The sequence below is a fragment of the Arvicanthis niloticus genome, chromosome 23 (assembly GCF_011762505.2).
Source record: "Arvicanthis niloticus isolate mArvNil1 chromosome 23, mArvNil1.pat.X, whole genome shotgun sequence".
NCBI lineage: Eukaryota > Metazoa > Chordata > Mammalia > Rodentia > Muridae > Arvicanthis > Arvicanthis niloticus.
Window position 1 is genome coordinate 26,937,381 of NC_133430.1, and position 21,781 is coordinate 26,959,161.

Consider the following 21,781-nt stretch of genomic DNA (forward strand, 5'->3'; position numbering starts at 1 on the left):
GTTTCATTCCATGTTTGCCTGACACTTCTGTTTTTGGGATAGCAGAACAGATACATCTCCCAATGTCATGCCCCCATAACATCTTCTTTTTCCCACTAGTCCTGACTTTCTAATTGGCCACGCATTTAAGAACACATTAACAGACTGTCCATTGGTGAAATTAGCATACCTCATAATCCAGTAGCCTCATACCAAGCCACAACATAAGAGCATTCAAGACCTATTTCATACTCCAGTCACAACACTGATTTACCCCCTTGCTTTGTAGGAAAAGCAAATAATGACCAGGCATATGCAAATATGAACCAAACAATCACATGGCAAAATGCAAGATTATTACCAAGTATAATGGAAGACAAATTACTTTATTTTGGTATTCACTCCTTGGCAACCAATGGTGCATCTTTATGCAGTGCTTACTTCATAAATCTCTGCAGTGCCAGAGTCTTATTAAAACAGGGATTTCAAATTAGGTAACTTTAAAAAGTAACTCCCCTACCCTCATCTTCATTATCTGCTTTCATCTCCTCTTTCTCTCTCTCCCTCTTTCCCTCCCTCCCTCCCTCTCTCCTTCCCTCCATGTCTTGGTCTCTCTCTGTCTGTGTCTCTCTTTCCTGCTCCTTTTCCCTTTGGAACCTTACAACTTTAGGAACAAAACCAAAGAGGTAGTTGTGCTAATAGAGGAGGTTCCTAATGTCATCGCTGAGCTCCACATGTCACTCTTACATCTCCCTGGGGCTAGGATGTAGCAGGAACTGCAGTGTGGTTTACAGTGCCCATATATGAGTGTCTCATATGTCCTTTCCACAGATCTCTAACTTTAAAAATGCTGAAGACGCTAGAAATTACTGTATGAGGACAGCTTTGAGCCTGTATTTTTCTCATGTACTCCTTCCTAATCAGCTGCCAGGTGGTAGAAGGCATTATTTACCTCAATGCAGGATGCCACTTTGAGTCCTACACTGTAAAATACCTTATCTTGGACATCCAGAAGGTTAACATATAAATCCATGCTTTTGATGGCACTGCAGCAAGAACTCCTGTATATATGCCTTCCTCATTCAACTATGTTAACCAAACACAAATGGCCTTTGTTCTCTCTCTCTCTCTCTCTCTCTCTCTCTCTCTCTCTCTCACACACACACACACACACACACACACACACTGTTTCTATAAAACTTACAAGTCTAGAAATCAAAGTGTACAAGAAAAGAGGTTCTCGGGAAATAATGTGTCTCAATCATTTAGACATTTGTCAGTTTAATAACCCTCAGCCAAAGTCCTAGGAAGAATTATCGGAACATGACACAGTTTGTGGGTCTGAGTTCCAGGAAGCTCCTGCAGAACTGAGAATGGGAGAAGAGAATAGTTGGTGTCCCAGCAGAGGGAAGAGACTCAAAAGATAGTTTTGCAAAAGGAAGGATAAGGTTTGAATGCCTTTGGAATAATCCAGGGATCATGATTTCTATCTGAGATAATGAAATGTATAAAATAATGGGATGAAATATCCTTAAATACGACCTTCTAATGTTGAATATTTGAATAATGCTGAATATTTTTGTGAATTCTTATGTATGCAGTGAGTAACACAACATAATTTTTAGGATTCACTATAAAGGCTACATAGTGTTATAAAATTTTAAAAATGTATGAAACTTATAGACATTATAAACTTGTGGATATTTTCATTGATCTGCCTGATTTATGAGAAACCACAGGTATAAAACTAGTTCAACAAGAACCAGACTTAAATATCTTAGAAATCAAGGCACAGGCTGATAAAATTGTCTCTTTCTGAGTGTCACACCCTTCAGTTCTTGTATATTGATTTTTTTTCTGTTTTTGAAAAGAGATCTCTCTATGCTGGAAAAAGTGTAGGTCCTCTTAACCCATCTCATTTCTCCAGATGTAGGCCAGGAATGTGGTCATTCAGATAGAAGAAGCTTAATGAAACACAGCAACACTCATCAGAATATCTACTGTCTGTGGCTATTCTTGTGTTGTTAAAGCAACAGAGCCTATTGGTTTTTTAAGAGAGCTTAAGAAAACCCACAAAGATTGAAATATTCACTCTCTGGCTCTTTACAGAAAAAGTTGAGGAACCTCTGCTCAGGCAACTGATTGACAAATCAGGACATTTGGCAAAATAGCATCAGTGTTCTAATTAAGTTCTGGTAAAACAGTTTTTGCTTCAGTGTGAAGACAGAGACACAATTCTAGGGCAGAGAGCACTCAAGTAGTTTCAGCTGGACAGAGTTTCTTTTTAAAGATCTGACTTCAGGACTGATTTTAGGTTACACTGGGACTAATGTAACTTGTAATTAGAAACCCAAAAGTTGTTCAGACTGTATCTAACCTGGACAACAATTCTAGCAAAAGCCAATCGAGTTTTCAAATGATGCGTTTTTTTTTTTTTTCTTTAACAACTCATAGCTCATCTTTTTTTTTTAACATGGAAAATGCATAGACCTCAACACATTTTGTGTGTCTTCACCTCATCTTTGTGCAGCCATAGAGATGTAATACTATGAAATAAGGAACGAAGAGGGGAGAAATGAACTGCCTGGTTTTAGAGATGTCAAGGGTGTCTAGGAGTCAGAAAGTTCTAGGTAAGACTACAACCTCTGAGATACACACTCAGTGATCCTTCTCTTAGTTGCCTCTAAAACTGTTTTCTAAGGGCCATAATTATTTGTGAAAAAAATATATGCTTATTAAACTTTACACTAAGAGCCACTCTGCATAGACTCCTCACATCAGTCAGATCTGGCTGTTATGTGCTCCGACATTTTATAATAAGACCTAAAAATGGGTAATAAGCCAAAACTTTCAGAGCACAGATTATCATGAAGGAGACATCAAGGGAGTAGCCCTCACATAAGTCTTGGTATTACTCCCAGATAATTGAAAGTCACCTCACTGATGCCAAGAGATTTGCATGTGAGTGTGTTTGTATGTGCGTGCATGTGTGTACATGGAAGCCAGAAGTCAACTTCTAGTATCATCCTGGAACACTTTCCACATCAGGTTTTGTGATAGGAGTTTCTTAATGAACCAGGAATTCACTTATTTGGCTTAAATCACCAGGCAGCAAGTCCTAAATAGCTCTCCTTTCTGCATCTTAGTACTAACATTATAGGAGCATGCTGTGGCTTGTAGCATTTAAGTACATGGCAGGGACCTGAATTCAGGTCCTCATGCTTTGCCAAGAGCACTCATGGACTGAACCATAGTCCATCCCCTGGGTGCTTACTTTAACCATGGTTATTTGGAAAGCAAGTCATAACTGAATGATGACATAACTGTCCTATGGTACATCACATTTCACCCATTAGCCACTTCCTGATCCTTTAACATACTTAATACCTGACTTTCACTGTTCGGGGGGGGGGGGGGGGGGCAGATAGCTACTTCACGTGCAGTGGTTAATGCATGTAAGACAGCACAGACCAGTGCCCAGTGTATAGGTTCTACAGATAGTTGCTATGGCACTAATTTCTGTTTTTTCTTACTGTGTGACCTGGTTCAGTGTGATTCACGCTTATTTGTCCAATTAGAGATGATAATAATCATGTGTCTTTAAGAGACCGCTGCTAGAACTACAGAGTTTAAAATCATTTAAGACTCTACTAAGTTGTCATGACAACAGTATGTAGAAATGAATAACTAATTCATTGAGTAAAGGATCAAAAGTGTAAAAGTAGCACATTTGTAGCCAGGAGCCTTGACATCCTTTTAAGGAACACTTCTTGGCTGTCACTGAAAGTTGCCCACAGGTCAACTAAATCTCATATCAAATTAAGGTAACATTATTGTACTCTTGGAAATCCAATCAGAGACCCTAGCTTGTCGAATGGGAAGAAGTGATAAGGCCCAATGCTTTCTCTGGTAATTCTCAGATCTTTCACACTCTTTCACATAACAATGCCTAACAATCTGACCATAAAATGATCTTTCTACAAGCTGCAGACATTTTCTGCAATACAATGATCCCCGTACTGTTTTAAATGTTAATATACTAGTTACTCTATGAGAAAATGTAGAAGCAAAGGCCATTGACATATTTCATGGCTCAGCTGGTTAATTAACATGCACTGACGGCTGTAACTAAATGAAATTCATTACGCTTTAAAACTTACAAAAACTTAACAACTGAGTAATGGAATCACATTGTAGATTATGATCCTGTGCTAAGAACAGTATCTCCTACAGATTTCCAATGTAGAAAAAAAATATAATTTGAAAGTCTAAGATATATTTTGTTCATCTTGAGCATCGTGCAAGGAGGAGTACAAGACAACTCACGTCTGGATGTGTGCATGCTCAAGGATGAACCTGCATGTGCACATATGTGCACACATGGAGATCAGATAACAACCTGTGGTGTTATTCTACCCAGAGTAGGCATCATCTAATACTTATTTTTATTTTCTGATTTAGGGTCTTTGATAGGTCTAGGGATTGCTGACTAATCTAGACTGGCTGTCCAGTAATTTACTGGGATCAGTATGCATCTACCTCCCCAGCATCACCACCTTGACTAGATCTCCCTCCCTCCCTTTTTTCTCTCTCTCTCCCTCCTTCTTTCTCTTCTCTTCTCTCTCTTTCTCTCTCTCTCTCTCTCTCTCTCTCTCTCTCTCTCTCTCTCTCTCTCTCTCTTTCTCATGATCAAATTTATGTCCTTGTGCTTAAAAGAATTTTTTTTTTTTTTGGCTGAGCTATCTCTGTAGTCCTCAAAACTCACTTTTGGGGAGTTAAAATTAGTCAAACTGGAAATCCTCATGAAGATATGGCTTCTATTGACATTTTACTTTAAGATACAAGAAGCAGCTTTGTCTTATGACCTTCATTTTTGCCATTATTAGCATCATAGTGTATTTAACCTTCTTTCGTATATATACTGATAAAGTAAGAACTTCCTTGGGCCAATGGAGAGGCTGTACTCCTGGTAAGCTACACATATCATCACAAAATAATTCGTATTTTTATTGCCGTCTGTATTGTTATCCATTTTCAAACAGGTTCGGGTTAGAATCCTAGCCTTGCCACTTAAGTGCAGGTATGTGACCCTTGAGAATGAAAACATCTGACCCTGAATTTCTCAAGTATGATGTGACCACAACAATTCCTATTATCCTAGTAACCTACAATGAGGTTTAAGTAAGATTCTCAGCCATGCATTCACACAGTGAGCCTGTGTTAGTCTAGAGCCAGCTTATGAGCCTGTTTTTAAGGATCTTGGCCATTCTTCAAAATTAAAATATATGAACTTACAAGCATGACATTTAAAAAAAAGACAATTAAAACATTAAAACTCAGCACTTCTCAAAAAATCTTACTATAATTTACTATTATCAATTTTCTGGAAGTTACTAATCTCTGTCTTGTTCGTATGATTAAAAAATGACATAGTATGTTAATGGGCAATATTGCCCAATTCTGAGTTTAATGTTGATTGTTGAGATTAGCCATTGTGGAGATATGCCACACAACATAAACCTGGAAACACTATATTTGGGCTCTGAGGAGGATATGTGTGCACATGTGCATTGTTATTTACTTGTTCTGTCCGTACATGTGTATATGTGAAAATGTCATGGTGTATGAGTATCATATCAGGGGAGCTGGTTATGTCCTTACAATGTAGGATTAGGGATTGAACTAAGGTACTCAGTCTTGGTGGCAAGAACCTATAACCAGTCATTGTGACTGAGTCATTGAGTGTGCTCAATTTGAAAACATTTACACCAAACTGTTGTACTTGGCTTGCAATCAATACTTGTTCTACCTCCCTGTCTCTTCTCTCCCTCCACCTTTTTTTTGTCTCCTTCCTCTCTAGTTTTATCTTTCCCTCCATTTATCTCCCTCCACTGCTTCCCTTTTGTCTTTCATCTGCAGTTTCAGTTTCACTTCTCAGAGCCCATTCATCTTGCCTTCTCTTTTTTCATCTTAACTTCAGAAAAACAGTCAGTTTCTGTAGCCTATCTGCAACATCTCGTGATAAACCAATGTCTTCATTAACTTTTTCTTCTTCAGACCCAAACCAGTCTTTGCATTGTATGACAATGTTTTTCCTAACCCAACAGATACTACCCATTGTGTACTGATGTCACATTTTTTTCACTCAATCCTTTAGAGAAAAGAAATTATGTTGTTCACATAATGCCACTTTCATACTGTCCACATCTTTTCAAGTAATGTATCAAGGTTCCTGGAAAATCACAGAGTATAGCCTACCCACTGTACAGTTAACAGAGTGCTTGCTTCTACATCTGCTGAAGAAATTTAGACTGTCTTCAGAAAGGGAGCTATTACGCATGCCATGTTTTTTAAAAGGATAAAATAAAGGACCCAGGTCTAATTAAAAACCATTGGCTCTTTAATGCTTCCATGAATTCAAAAAAATTAAATGAAATAGAAATGGGTATCTTCACTTAGAAAGATCAAAAGATAATCTTACCTTGTAACATACATGGGTGGAACCAGTAAGTGAAAATGGCTTTGGTTCCTTCATCAGTAGACATCTTGCTGAACATATTTATAATTTATAATAAAGCCTGTGAGCACAAACTTGCTTAAAGATAAATGTTGACTGTTACCAGTGCCTAAGAAAGTTTGGGGAAGGCTCTGCTCTGAGCAGAAATGAAGATGCTTCATTCTTTTGCTCTGTCTCTGAAGAAAACATTCTAACTAGAAGGGTGATGATCTATGAAAAGACTCTTTGGAAATTAGCACTTCCTTCAAGTCCCTTAAACAGTAAGCCAATTTAATCATGTCAAAGAAGTCAACAAGGGTTCTTTCTTTATTTATTTTTTTAACATTTATAGTTGTTTCTCACTGTGAGTTTCCCCTGGAAAGTCCAGGTAAAGTGTAATTTAGGAATTCCAGGTGCAAACCATTGTTACCAGACATACAACTCAAATGAAAATTTGTATTGCTTCTTTGTGAAGTTCCCTAGGTGGGTAAGGTTAGCAGTAGAGATAGCAGGAGAGAAGTAAAGACAGAAGACATCAAACCACATATTACAAACAGAGAACAGAATCACAGAACGACACCATGACAGTAGACGTGTAGACAAGGTGGCCAGACAAAAGACACATGCTTGACTGATATGCCAAGGAAAGAAGATACCAGAACAAAATCATACAGAGATGTTGGCAGTGCAGCTCTTAGGGCTGCAGGGGCCCAATACAAATAAACATAAAAGTGAGTACCCATGGCATTATAACTGCAAAGGAAAGTTATCCCCACAACTCAGACTGGGAACTTGCTGGGTTAGCTGGGATGTGACACTTGGATGAAACACAAGATGGTGTCATAGCAGCTCATGCGCTGGTGATGGAAGCCATGGTTAGTTGAGTACTACAAAACTGTCACTGGCATGCCACACAATGATCTTAGGCTTGTCCATAAATAAAAGATAAAACACATATCCTGTATCTGCAATAAAATTCTTTTTATGCCATCTGAAATTTGTGGGGAGGGGTATGTTTTTATTTATAAGTTCTGCATGTCTTTTTATTTTTCAATCCCTGGCTTCTTTGTGTATCTTTTAAATTAATGACAGCATAACTGATGGGGAGAGTGAAGGCAAGTGGTCAGTGCAGATATAGGGAAAAATTAAAAACGGGAAAGGAATGAAATCAAAAGGGAAATATGAATAGAAAGGGAGAGGGGAACTTGGCATTTCATTCTTTGGTACACAACTTTCTTGGATTTTGTTGAGACTTGTTTTGCTTTGAGAAAAACATTGAAGGGATGTACTGAAGGGGGTGGAGAGTTGACACAAGGATGGCAAGAAAAGATTTTGTTGCCGTTTTGAATTTTATATCTAAATATTTCTTGGAATTTAAAAACAATGATTAGAGTTACTCATAAAAGTATAGCAATGAGTTAAAAAAATAGCCATAATGGTCAGAATGCTAAATATGAATTAAAACAAAACAAATTGAACCACCAAAAATTCATGCGGCACAAGATGAGGTGAAACGACAGAAAAATGGTTTGGGAAATATACAAGATACATATCTATTTACGTATATATACACGTGTATGTGCATATATGGATAGATATATCTGTATAATTTTTTTTCCACCCTTCCAAAAGATAACTAAATTATGGAATTAACATTATAATTAAGATGAAGAAAACAAAACCTAAATAAAATTAACATGCTTGGTTTATCAAGTTAAAACAGTATCATGCATGTCTATGCTCAGAGTGATGGTGTGAATTTCTGTGTAACCACATGACCGATGGCAGGGGCTGTTAATATTAGCTTACATTAGTCTAATATCATTTAGACTATGTCTACATATGTATGAAGTATCAAGCACTTTTGTATAAACATACTGCATTTATATATAAATATGCACATGCACAGTGCATGTACTTAGGGTTTACGAGAAGAGAAGAAAATAATACACAACAAAAACTGAATGAAACAAAACCCACAAAGCTTTTCCTTTAAAACCCAACCCCTCTTTGTTTATGTATACATCGGAAAGAGGGTTTGCTTAATGATTCCAGGAAGCTCTTTCCTTAGCTTCTACTTGCTTGGGCATTTGAAATCAGGAAGTTCTTGATTTGGGCATGAAATTCGCTCTTTAGGATGGACCTTTAAATACCCTTGTTCTAGATAATCTTACATCAATCTACTTCAAATTGCAGTTTAGCATTGGGCAGTGTTAACTTTTTATTTCAGTCACAATTAATGATAAGCTCTGTGTCTCTAAGCTAGATACACAGGCATGCTCCTTGAAGTGAATTGAATCAGAACTGGAAAGGGGTACTCAATTCATTGTGCCAGAGAAACTCTCACAAAAATATGGATAATATCTTCAGCCTTTCTACACATTGCCTACATTGTTTATTGGCATTCATTTTTAGTTTCCTCAGTCTCCTTGTTACCACACTTGCCTTTCTTAATAGACTGTGAACTCCTGGTAGTATCTGGTGTCAGCTTTATTCTTTTAGTATTTATTCTATTCTCTACACTGAGAGGCTCACAAAAATGAGATACAAATAAGTAATTTGTCAACTTTTGAACAGAAGAGCTTATGCTTCGTGATTTCAAGCTTCCCTTGGGTTCTTCAACATACCCTAAACTTTTGAGTTATGGAGTTAAATACACAAATACATTTATTTTATAATTTTTGTGATTAGTGTGCTTATATGAAGGAGACCACAACAGCAGTCAATATACAGATTACATATTTAATATGTTTTATCTAAGGGCTATTGTTTATCAAAAATTTATTAATCAATTCCTGTATCTTTATTATGTAAACTGCATTCTTCAAATCTCAAAGCATTCTACTAGGGTTAAACATTCTAAAGTGGCTTAAAAATTAACTTGTGTTGGAGTAGATGTGGGTTATAAAAAGTGATATCTTAGTGTATTAGTGAATATGAAAAATGAGAGCATTAAATAGGGAATACCAATGTCCTCTGAGAATACACCTTCATTTAGACATTGTCAAGAATGGCAACTTAAAATTTAGTACGGTTGAACCTGACCATAAATATATGATGTCTTTTGCATACAATGAGATTTCGTTATAACTCAAATATACATAAGAGGCTAATATTGATAACCAAATTGAGTAACTAAAGAAGTTTTACGGTGATTTATATTCTCCTTTCTATGGTTATAACATTTATCTCAGATAATTTACATTTTCCCATTACTCAATGTTTTTTGAAGTAGAACACAATATTCAAATATTGCCATGATATTTTAGCTAGGTAATTACTATTCTACTTGGAAAATGGTCAGTAGATTAGTGAAATTTAATTATGATTTTATTAAACAATCTTGTCTCTGTTCATCAAGGTCATCCTCAATTAAATTAATAAATAATTAAAAATTCACTTCTTTAATAAAAATGTATGGTACTCATGTTTCAAACTTGTATAAAATAATAATAAAAATATATCTGTATAAACAAAAAGATTATAGCTAAAATACTTGAGGCTCAATGACTAGTACATTTGTGCTTTCGTCATCGGTAGGGTCTTGACTCTATTGTTCTTTATGCTTCATTTAGGAAATTACAGTCTTGACCTTCCAGCTGTATGTTTTACTATGTTCCAGCAAATAAAACCTCTAACAATTTGTAGAGCTTGGAACAACTCGGTGTCAGATTTTATTATTATAATTTTTCCATAGGGGTCTCTCAAACTGGATATGATTAAGACCCTGTTTCTAGCCAGAAACATAATTTCAGTAGGCTACTGGTATTAGAAAGAAGTTTCTGACAGACTGATTGATTGATGGGTGGATGTTTCCTCTCAACTTCCTGCCCTAGTGAAACTGTTAACTGGGAGTTGATCACAGTACATTTAACAAAAGCAAAAGTGGGGGAAAAAAAACCTGGTTAATTGACAACCAGAAAAAATAAATCTCTTCATGGCGAAATTCTCAAGTCAGAGTGCTAGGGAGAAAACTGACAGGAGACATAGAAATAAATCCTTGGAAATGTAGTTTTTTTTTTTTGCTACACTAATGTTTATTTTCTCAAAGTCATGAAATAATAAAAAAATCAACACGGTTTGTTTTTAACCATATGCGAAGGCACAGTTATAGCTGAAAAACTTATTCTCCAGTTTTAATTCAAGATTATTAAATATGTTGAATATGAACCTAATTTGTTTAATAAACTTAAATGGGCTTTTCATTTTAGATCTTCTTTTCTTGTGTATTAGGATATTTTATACTCACTTATCTACACATATGACGGGTTTAGGTTGTGGAAACAATTGTTTACATGTCACCTCAAATTGGAAACATAAAAATCCCTTTCAAGTTAGAAAAAATCCCTTTATTTAAAACCTGATGCATATATGAAATTTGGTTGGTGAATTTTATATTAAACTGCACAAATGTATGAAATGTGAGAATCTCGAATGGATCTAAAGGAATCAGAGAATAATTATTACCGATAGGATCCACTGTAATAAAAAAAGGTAGGACATATTATCCCTGAAAGGGGATGAATAAGGATTAGAGAACATGCACTGGCTCTCCATCCCACTGTAGTATAGTCCTATCAAGTATCAGGCTGAGGAAGAATACAATTTTACAAACTGCAGCAGTGGATTCGTGTGTTTCAAACTCAATGTCTCCATAGAACTGTAGGCGACATGATGTGAACATCACCATTATTAACTGTTGCACAGGCAGTGGATGAGTTCTCTTTGGCAGTTCAAATCCAGCCCTAGAAATTGGTACTGTTTATGATTTTAATTGCATTGTTTTTGGAAAAAAATGGAAAAATGGAGAAGCCTATGGAGCTCATTGACAGGTGAGACATAAGAAGGTTTGATATCTAGGAACTCCATCAGTGTCAATCACATCTCCATAATGAGCCTCTTAGTACACTGGTTCATGAGAACACCTATTTTCATCTTATACAAAATATGCCTCAAATGTATTTCTCTGTATGCCCAAACCACAAACACTAATACTTTAAGTAGAAAATAAAATTAGAAAGAAAAAAATGTTTGCTCTTCAAACATGGGGGTTTATGTTATTCCAGACAGAGAAGTTCAATAATAGTCTGTACCAAGCACATCAAATTAGCTCTTACAGAGGCAAGACTCTATGTTCACTTTATTGATGAGTTCTTTGCTCTGTTTTCTAGAAGATCACCATAATTTAAAAACTGTCTATAACAATCACTTCCCTATACTATTCAAAAATGTTGTCATTGAAATTATATCTTCTAGATTTGAATCAAGTAAAACATGTGATAAGTAAAAAGAAACTGAACTTAGCTTAGGTTCATTCTAGTTGGGCTGTTCAAATTCAATATCAAAAGAGCGTAACTGCTCTTAGTCTGGGATCTGTGTGCCTCATGGTTTCTGAGCTGTGAACAGTCCTTTATTTTACGGAAGGAGCTATGTGGATGATTTTTGAGAGGGCATAATTAGGACAAAGATGGCAAAATAAGTCAAAATGGTTATGATTTCATTTTCAATGAGTTATGATGGAGGAATTTGATAAACACTGCTCTTTTTACAGTTATTATTACTAAGAAATGGAGAATACCAGAGCGAGGATAAGGAATCAGTACTAATTAAAGTCTAGAAATCCTAAACTCGTCATCTGAAAGCACTGTCATTGGATATATTCTGTACATATATTGAGTTCATAGTGTCTAGCACATCTGAAAAGGACACAGGTGCTCTCAAACATATTTGTGGAATTGCATTAGATTGGAGACTTGGTTTGTATAGTAAGGATCACTGCTATGACAACCACTTATGAGAAACACTAGGAAGAATGGGACCAGAACATAGGGGTGCATCCTGTTATGCCCGAGTGTTCAGAAAGATATGGTAAGCAAATTAATAACCACACTCACATTTTAAACAAAAACTTATGCCCAAGTATATTCCTAAATCAGTTGAAGGTATCTGATGATCAAGGTCGCACTAACCTTCATTCAATAGAGCTATGCTCCCTAAGGAACAAATCACCTTCTAGTGGGGTGAGGTCAAATTAGTGTCAAGACACTAATGTCAGAAGCCCATAGAACTTCCTGAATCCAAAGCCACTTGCAAGAATCTAAGCAGTCAGCATTTACCAAAATCTAAACTGTTTTAAATCAGTTTGGGGTAAGATAAAGCTTTAAATTATTGATTTTTTTAAATGAAGCATAATTTTCTCTATAATTACAAAGAGAAAAACATAAAATGGCTTGCCTTTTTTAAAAAAAAATAAAAAAATTGAAAAATATATAAAGTAACTCAAAGTATCAAGTGAAAATTTTATCTATTTCTTTCAGCCTTTGTAGAAATAAGATGAGGTTTTTGACTTTTAAAAAAAAACATACACAGAAATTCGATGATATCTGTTCTCTATTATATATTGTATATATATATTATATATATAGAAATGATTAACTTAGAGTAAAATCTAAAAACAGACAACTTGGGAAAGTTGAAAGGAGAGGATTGGGGATGGCAGTTACCTACTGGACTTTATATCATATATAGCTCACTATAAAGAAATACCAGAAAATATCAAAATGTATCTGGGTTCAAATGGGGAGCACACTGTGATTTTCCAATGCCAAAGTCAGCTTAACTTCAGCAGTCGATACATTTTGAAGCATCACAGCAGTTGACACGGCATGGTTTGCTACTAATTTTGTTTTCCTCATACTATATCATTTCACAAGTTTGCTAGACATATAATGAACAAAATTAGTATAATTGTAATGCCGTGTTAACTGCTGTTGAAATCCCATGGAAAATAATTTGGGTTACTTATTTATACCATTTGTGATCAGCACAAGTCTTGAGACTCATGTGATAACTACCAACCTTTTTGCCTCCATGATAGGTTTATGGCTTAAAAACAAAAAAACCTCATTTAAATGAAGGCTTTGCCTGTTCTTTGCCCCTGTCAATCAATCTCATCGTTGCCATTAGCAACAAAACGTTTGCAGCAGTGATTCCAGCACACAATCTGGGCACCCCCCTGTGTAAAGTTGGAGTGCATTTTGTGTATTTTTTTTCATTAAGTATCAGAGACTTAAATTTCACTAAGCTTTAATTGTTCTTTCCATGGGATTTGATGCTTTTGTTGATTAAATTAACATTTATATATGTACGCAAATACATATATAGATACAGGAGATACACATACATTAACATACTATAATATATATATATAAGGCACATGTATAATCACATATATGTATGTATTGTTTTTTTTTTTTTTGCAAATAAAAAAAGAAGCAAGCAAAACAAGACTGACCTGACCTACCTGTACTTGGTTCACATTCGACAAAGTCTTCATCATCACTTGAACATTCAGCAGATGAAACAAGATCATCTGATGTTGGCTATTGATGTTAACAGAATGGGGAAGAGCAGAGGGAAAAGAGAAAACAAAGGAAGATAAGGACACTGATACACAAATACATCAAATCTTTTTGATTGCCCCCTCCCATCATTACTGACATTTCTCTTCTCTGGTCAAGATTGTCTGTATGAATCTCCTGTAAAGCTGAAGCCACCAAGCTAGCTGCAGAGACTCAAGCCTTTTCCACTTCATACTGTGCTGTCCACTCTGATTTCTGGACGAGGAATCAGAAGGAAAGGGGTTGCAAAGAACGAGCATAGGAAGGACCCGGCCAGCACTACAGGCACTGTGCTTTCAGAGAGATTCAGTGCATATGGCACATGGTCTCATGTGCACTGTTGGGGGGCTGTGAATCTATAGGCAGTATAATTAATGAACACTGCGCAATGCTATTCATTCAGTACAGCATAATAGCTTCTCTTGCTTGCAGCGATTCCTTCTCATAATTGCTGCAATTAGCTGAATTAGTAATGTGGACCAGCAGAGTGATACCGCACAACAGCTCCTGGACATGGATAAGACTCTTGCAGAGGCGAGAACAAATTCTCGGCACAACACTAGTTCAACTTAAATCCGTTTAGTTTTTAATCCTGCAGAAACTTCCTAGCACTGTGGAATTTGTTAGACGAAAAACACAGACTCCTAGGCATTAGATGTAAAATGAGCCTTGGCACATAGTAGGTGAGAAAGCGTTATTTGCATAACACAAATTCTAAGTGCAGCAAATACCAGTGAACGAATAATAAAGGAATAAATGACTTTTATCCACCATAGAAATACCCAATAGATTGCAATTTTTAAAATAAATACTCATTCCTTTTCTTCATGTCAGTAACATTAACCAGGTTGCTGCTTTATTATTCCCAACCTATTGAAGACTAGATCCAAGTTCAAGAAAAAAAGGGTGTTAAAGAAATGCCCTTTTTTGTCTTTTGAACAAGTATTATAAGTCAATTGCTATGATTAATATGATTCTTATTAGAATCTACCCAAACCATCTATTGAGACAGGGATGTTGTATTTAAAAAGACTAGAAGTCAGAGAGGTTAGCTGACTTGCTGAGGGGCACACAGCTATTAAGAAACCAAGTGACAATTTACAAGATACATTATCACTATGCTTGTGGAACATAATAGCTCTTTCTATAACCTGTCTTATAGATATTATAGGTTAAGGGCTGAAGAGATGGCTCACTTTTCAAAGGCTAGCATACAACCAAAAATAGATATCATAGGCTTAATGACGATCCACAATACCTCAGTATAGGACTTCATATTGAGTCTTAATGAAATAGGTAGGTTTTAATGAAGTCATTAGTGTAAGCCTAAATGCAGTAGGATTAGTGTCTCTCTATAAAGAGGAAGTTGAGGCACAGACAAAGAGAGGAAGGGGTCTATACTGAAATTCAGAATAGAGAAGGGCATCTACAAGTCAGGGAAAGAGGCCACAAGAGACACTGACTTTGCTGACAACTGTTGCTACCATGCCCTGATTTACTGGCCTTTATGTACTCTTATCGTCTGCAAGTGTAAGCCAAGAATAACACTTTGTTCCTTAAGTTTATTTGATTGTGGTACTTTACCATAGCAACAGAAAAATAATGAATACAATGACCATTGACCGTACTACTTCTCAGTGGCTAAGCATAGTGTATTTGTAACCTGTCTGCATGTGTTAAATTCCAATATTGTTTGTGATACCCAATAAAATAAAATAAAATAAAATAAAATGCTCATTACCACACAACCTAAACAGTTTTGATCATGGGATATTTCCCATATATGCATGCATATATATATATAGAGATAGATAGATAGATAGATATAGATATAGATATAGATATAGATATAGATATAGATATAGATATAGATATAGATATACATATATATCTATATATATATATATGCAGACAGGAATGACGGCTGTTGGAGAAGAATTACAGGCTCTGTGTGTGTGTGTGTGTGTGTGTGTGTGTGTGTGTGTGTGTGTAATATATATACTACATATATATGGTATATGATTATATCAAGCTGTCTTCACTCATTTATTCACTCATGCATTCATTCATGATAAGCTCATTTATTTGTTACCATAGATATTTCTCACACATCTATGAATGAGGCACTATAACAGTGGTGAAGGATTAAGTGAGAAGTGAAGCAGCTAGTCTGCTCTGGGAAGTCAGTCTCCGATGAGACAGCCATGTCAACAGGTAAACTCAACATGGTAAATTGAATGCTATGACAAGAGTTAACCTGAGTCGCCAAGGGAGCAAGTAGCAGGAGACTAGGTAAATCTCCTAGACAGGAGGGAAGGAGAAAAGAAGCCCTTAGGGGCAGACAGAAATGAAGGCTGCAGAAGGATTACAGGCTGGAGAAGAAGAAGGGCATTTCAGGTGGAAATAAACATTATTTGTTAAGGGTCAGAAGTATGAAATACCTCTATTTATTTGCACATCTGTAGGAAGTAGGTGAAGAAAAGAGGGTTTGAAATGACAAAATGACAGCAGCTTGAATGACAATTTTTATCTTACAAACCTTAGCTAACTAGCATGGATTTAACATACTGCCCCATCAACCACCTCTCCTTCTTCCCCTTCCTGCACCCCATCAGGGTCACCTATCACAGTCCTCTGGAAGCTGACACATATGACTTTGGAACATGGTCCCTTGCCAGCCACAGCACTGCTGGTGTATATTAAACACCTTAGGTCCTTTCCTTTGGAGAAATAAAATATATCTTAGCCATTACATATTAACCATGTTTTATAGCAAAATAATAATTCCTATTACTCTATTTTAAAACATATTTCATATGTCTAATCCACATGTTGGAATTGTTCACTTCTGTACTAGGTCTCATAAAACTAAAGATATGTATTATAATAACTTTTAAAAAATATGTCTATGCCGAGTACCTTCTTTATTCCTTTCCTGGTAGAATTTTTTTATTGTACTTACTTTCTTTTTTACTGGTGCTTATTAAAGTTACCTTAGAATAAAATTGGGGTTGAAGAAAGCTCAAAACTCTGCCCAGGCAAATTTATAGATGTGTTTACCTTCCAATTCTCCCGGTTCCACAAACCTGACTTCTCATTTTCCTTCTGTGAGTTATTGTTTCTGTAATCACCTAATAATTTATTCTGCAAAGCCCTGCTCCCTCTTAGCATGGGGACATATTTCCACCATTGTCCACTGTCATCTTCTATGTGTTATACTGAAAAGTGTTTAATGTTATAATCAGGTACAATCCATAGCACTGTCACCATGCCCTTTCTCCTGACTGCCCAACTGTCTTTTGTGACTTCAAACTCTAACCTTTAGCCCTTTATCTTAGACCTGCACTAGGTTAATTGTTTAGGGATCCGTCATTTTTCTCCTTGCAGCTCCTTGGAAGTCTGATTATTTGACCGAGATTAAGTGTAGGATAAAATAAGTCCTGCCACAGGACAGCTTTATGAAATTATAAATAACACACTCATGAATGATGATCTCCATTCTTCTAGTGAAAAGGGAAAAGAGAAAAGCCCATAAATATCCCGAAGTCCCACAGAAAACATCCATATATCTCAGCAGCTGCTCTGTTCTAAACAGAATTAAATCCTTTCAAATGATCGTGGCTTAAGCATTTTGCCTTTATATTTCTATTCTAAGAGTAAGAGTTGGAGTTTGAAGTGTCTCATGGCTGGCAGCAGAGGAGGCCTATGCACGATTCATTCTGTATTTAAGTATTGGGCACTAGAGTTACATTTTAGTTACCAACAACTAAAGTATGTGACTATAGGCTAACCTATGACCTCAAGTGAGACCATAAAAGTTTGAATACTTTTTAAGTTCAGAGAGTAACATTTATTCACTAAGTCTTCCCATCACCTACTCTTATTTTTGATGAACATCAACACGCACACATCCCTGGATGCTTTTTTTTTTTTAACATAAAATCATAGATATTTAAAATCATGAAGCTTGGGACATTAAGAATTGTTAGTTCTATTACTTTTCTTCTAGCACCATCGTTTCAGTGAATTCAAGCCTCAATAAAGAAACAAGATCAGAATGCAGCAAGATGGATGAATGCACCACTTAGTCTCTCATTGTATTCGGGATGAGCATGCTCTGTGTTGCCATCCTCAATAGAGGAGGCTGACATTGTATAATAAAATGAAACATAAGTAATTTTAGCTTGCTGTACTCAGATATGGAGCAAGGGAGCATAGCATGAAGTAAGCATAAATGATGGAGCCAAAGAGATAATATTACAGTCTGGTGAATAGGTTATCTTTGGTGACCATTGCTTCTTTTTTTTTTGTATGTGCCCAACTGTCTGGATTGCAGCAAAGTATTGTGAATTTTCATTCTCTGCCATGCTTGGGGTTTTTCAACACATCACTTCCTTCCTCTCTTCTCTCTGCCAACCAATAGTAATAAATTGCCAAGTAAGACATGTTTAGAATGTGTATTTTGGTTTACATTCATGGGGAATAGAAAAACTTTAAGGGAAACATTTCTGACTTAAAGACACTACATTTACTCTAAACTAGACACTTTACTTAGAAATCCCAGTTCAAAACACATGTCATTTGGTAGGAATTTTTGTTTATGTTTGCATTTACTTACTTAATCTTTCATCTCTACTACAAATATGTAATAATTGCTCATGATATGATATGGCAATACTGTGCTTGGCATCTGCCAGGCTCAATCTTTGTCCTTATGGGGTTTACAAACTGTTGAACGTGAGATAGGAAAAGTAAACTCTATGGGTGGTTTACAACCCTATGAGAGCCTTGTTAAACCTTTCCAATTAACATAAAATACCTATTGTAATAAATATTTATTCCTTGTTACTAAAAACAACAGACTATAACAGGGATCCAAGAAAATTCTGCTTCCCTCAGAAATCTGCCCACCTTCAATTTTCTTCTCTTCTATAATGCACTCAGTAGAGAGGAATAAGGAGTGACATGACTTATAATAACTCCTGCTAATGAATTAGCCTTTGTAAAAATTCTTTTGCAGATTCCAGATTTAATTAATGGCAAAAAAAAAAAAAAAAAAAAAAAAAAAAAAAAAAAAAAAAAAAACAAAAAACAACCCAGCCGAGCTGATCTATATACTGTGCTAAAGATTGGGGTCTTTCTGTATTATGATTGAGGTCTTCAGAGATGGTATAAAGCATGGCTTGGTGTTTTGTTTTCTTTTTCTCTCCACTTTCAAGATTTCTCTTCCATCTGTTCAAAAAGGAATGGTAGATCAAGAGAATAGGGGAGGGAAGAAGAAATGTGTGGGTGCAAAGAAGATTAATCTATCTGTTGTCTGAGGCAGCCTGACAGAGAAGAGGAGTATTGAGCCACAGAAGATTAACCAAACTTCAATGTACCCTCCCAAAAGCAGGAGAAATGTAATGCTACGTGGTGTTGCACTGATAAGCAAATCCCTCTAAATCCTTTCAATTTATTTCTTGGCATGGAGAAATTATATATTATTTAGGAGGCAGAAAAAAAAAACAATTAAAATAAAATAATTCCCACCCATTCTACACCATCACCAAGAATCTAGATGGGGTACTAGTGATTATGAACATAAAGTTCCATCTTTGATGATGATTTCCTCCACCCTTGAGAACTGCTCTTCAGAAAATATTTGGCTGTATGTTTATTGTTAACTTTCTGTTTTCATCACAGTTCTTTGAATATGTAGCACCTAATCATTATAAGAGATGCCAAAATTTAGTTGATTCTCCAAATCCTTTATATGCTTTTATTTCCTTCCTTTCTTCTTTTTTCTTAAAAATAGAATTTCCTTTGCAGGTGGGTATATGCCAATAATTACTAAAAATCAAAGCTCTGTTCATAGTTGAGAATTACCAATGACACAGATATTATTGTGACTGGAACTAGGGATAGAGGTACCAGTTAGTAAGTGTTTTAATTCCATGTGTATAAGTTTCTATCATGGATGACATTAATGTTTTTTGGGGGGGGAACATATTGATAGCATGCATGGGTCCATGAGCTTTTGACACTATAGTTCAGCAGAAAAGAAGGGAACTATGAAAATATAAGGAACATAAAATTATACTTCCTTGTGGGGTGCTCTTTCTCTTTACCCTCTGTCTTGGGGTCTGACACCGCAATCCAAAGAGATATCTTCTTCATATTTAGTGAAATAATGGCTTAGAGGACTTCAAAGGATGAACATAGTGGAGGCATATGGTGCAATGAGCAAAATAAGGCTAGTTCTGGCTAGAGGGACAGTGTGGCTCCTTCTCAGTATAATGTGGTTCCAAAGGACCAAAAAGTTTAGTAGTGACCTTAGATTTTAGTCTTATGATGAACTGAGATATGTGAAATGAGCAAGAGAAAAGGGGCAGAGTAAAAGTAAAATATTAGGAATTAAAAAGTACCCAAACATTTAGTTCATGTATGGCAGGCCATGTGATGCTCATGATTATTTATCAGATCAGACTGTTCAGAGAGGAAAGAGAATAGGCACATGAGAAAAAAAAATGGGCATGGCTGAGGTTCACACCCAGCAAAGGAGAAACTACAAAAACTGTGGGTACAAGAAGATATCATACATTGCCAGGCGGTGGTGGTGCATGCCTTTAATCCCAGCACTTGGGAGGCAGAGGCAGGCGGATTTCTGAGTTTGTGGCCAGCCTGGACTACAGAGTGAGTTCCAACAGGACAGCCAGGGCTACACAGAGAAACCCTGTCTCGAAAAACAAACGAACAAACAAACAAAAAGATATCATACAAATGCACATAGGAAAGTATACTAACATGGCCTAAAAATTAATGTGTGACACAGAAACATTATCCATACCAAGCAACTGCAATGAATTAAATATGTAATCTAAAGAATAAAATTGAAAGGTGAGCCTTTTTTCTCATTTATAAGAATGTTTCTACTTAGTCACTGCAAAGAAAGTAAAAGAAAAAAATATATTTACTAAATAAACAAATCAAAACAAAAGCCAGATGAAGACTTGGCACAATAAACTGTTTAGGTTTTTTGAAACTTAAACTCACCTGTTTGGGTAAACTGGCTGATCTGCAAGTCTCAGAGACCCTCTTTTGAAACCCCAGTGTTGGGTTGTGTGAGGCCCCACCATACTGGCTTTCTTATGTGGGTATCTGGCAACAAACTTGGGTTTGAAATGGAAACAGAACTTGATAAGCTATTGAGGGAATGGCAGGTATTCAGTAACCAGTGACTTTGAGTCAGAACTCTGGGCAGAATATGAGGGTCAACCAAAATCATGACAGGAAGCTAGAGAGATAAGAACTGCTAAGAAGTTTGTCCTTGCCCTGAGAATTGAATCTCCAGAATTACTTTAAAGTTACTATGTCTAGAAGATAGCACAAATCTCCCACAAAGAATGACTAAAGAGCCAAGCCCATTAATGCTATTGACAGATTGAACTGTAAGTTAGGGAATGTCTTCAAATACTGTTCAATAAGAAATCCCTGAACCCAAATAGGCTTACTTACACTCCAGGAATTGCTTCCTGATTCCCAGTCTATAGTATAATACTGACAAGCTTTTCATGAACAGGAATTCAAAACAATTCACAACACCAACACAAACAAGCTGAGGAGATGGCTCCATGGGTACCCAAGTTTGTTGCCCACAGAAGAAAGCCAGTATGGTGGGGCCTTATACAACCCAACACTGGGGTTTCAAAGGAGGGTCTCTGAGACTTGCAGATCGGCCAGTTTACCAAAATAAGTGAGTTTTAGGTTCAATGAGAAAAGATGTCTCTCAAAAACAAAAGGAAGAAAGAAACTGAGGAAGATAAACAATACTGATTTCTGACTTTCGCTTGTTCCTGCATGCATGTTGCATGCGTTTGCACACATATGTACATACGCATGCATAAAGGCATGAACATATATACAT

At 36.2% G+C, this 21,781-nt stretch overlaps 1 protein-coding gene across 50 annotated transcripts in view; it reads right to left on the reverse strand.

Moving 5' to 3' along the window:
* The window catches only part of Nrxn3 (neurexin 3), a 1,548,305-nt gene that overhangs the window by 36,984 nt on the left and 1,489,540 nt on the right, over positions 1-21,781 (reverse strand). For 26 of the 50 annotated variants that reach the window (XR_013106667.1, XR_013106666.1, XM_076921537.1 and 23 more), the window contains one exon: positions 13,779-13,857. Coding sequence is in view for 47 of the 50 variants with exons in the window: in XM_076921537.1 (XP_076777652.1) it covers positions 13,779-13,857 (79 nt within the window). In the remaining 3 variants the exon portion in view is untranslated. Of the gene's footprint in view, positions 1-13,769; positions 13,858-21,781 lie in introns of all 50 variants that reach the window. The other 24 variants (XR_013106665.1, XM_076921535.1, XM_076921530.1 and 21 more) reach the window with 1 other exon arrangement.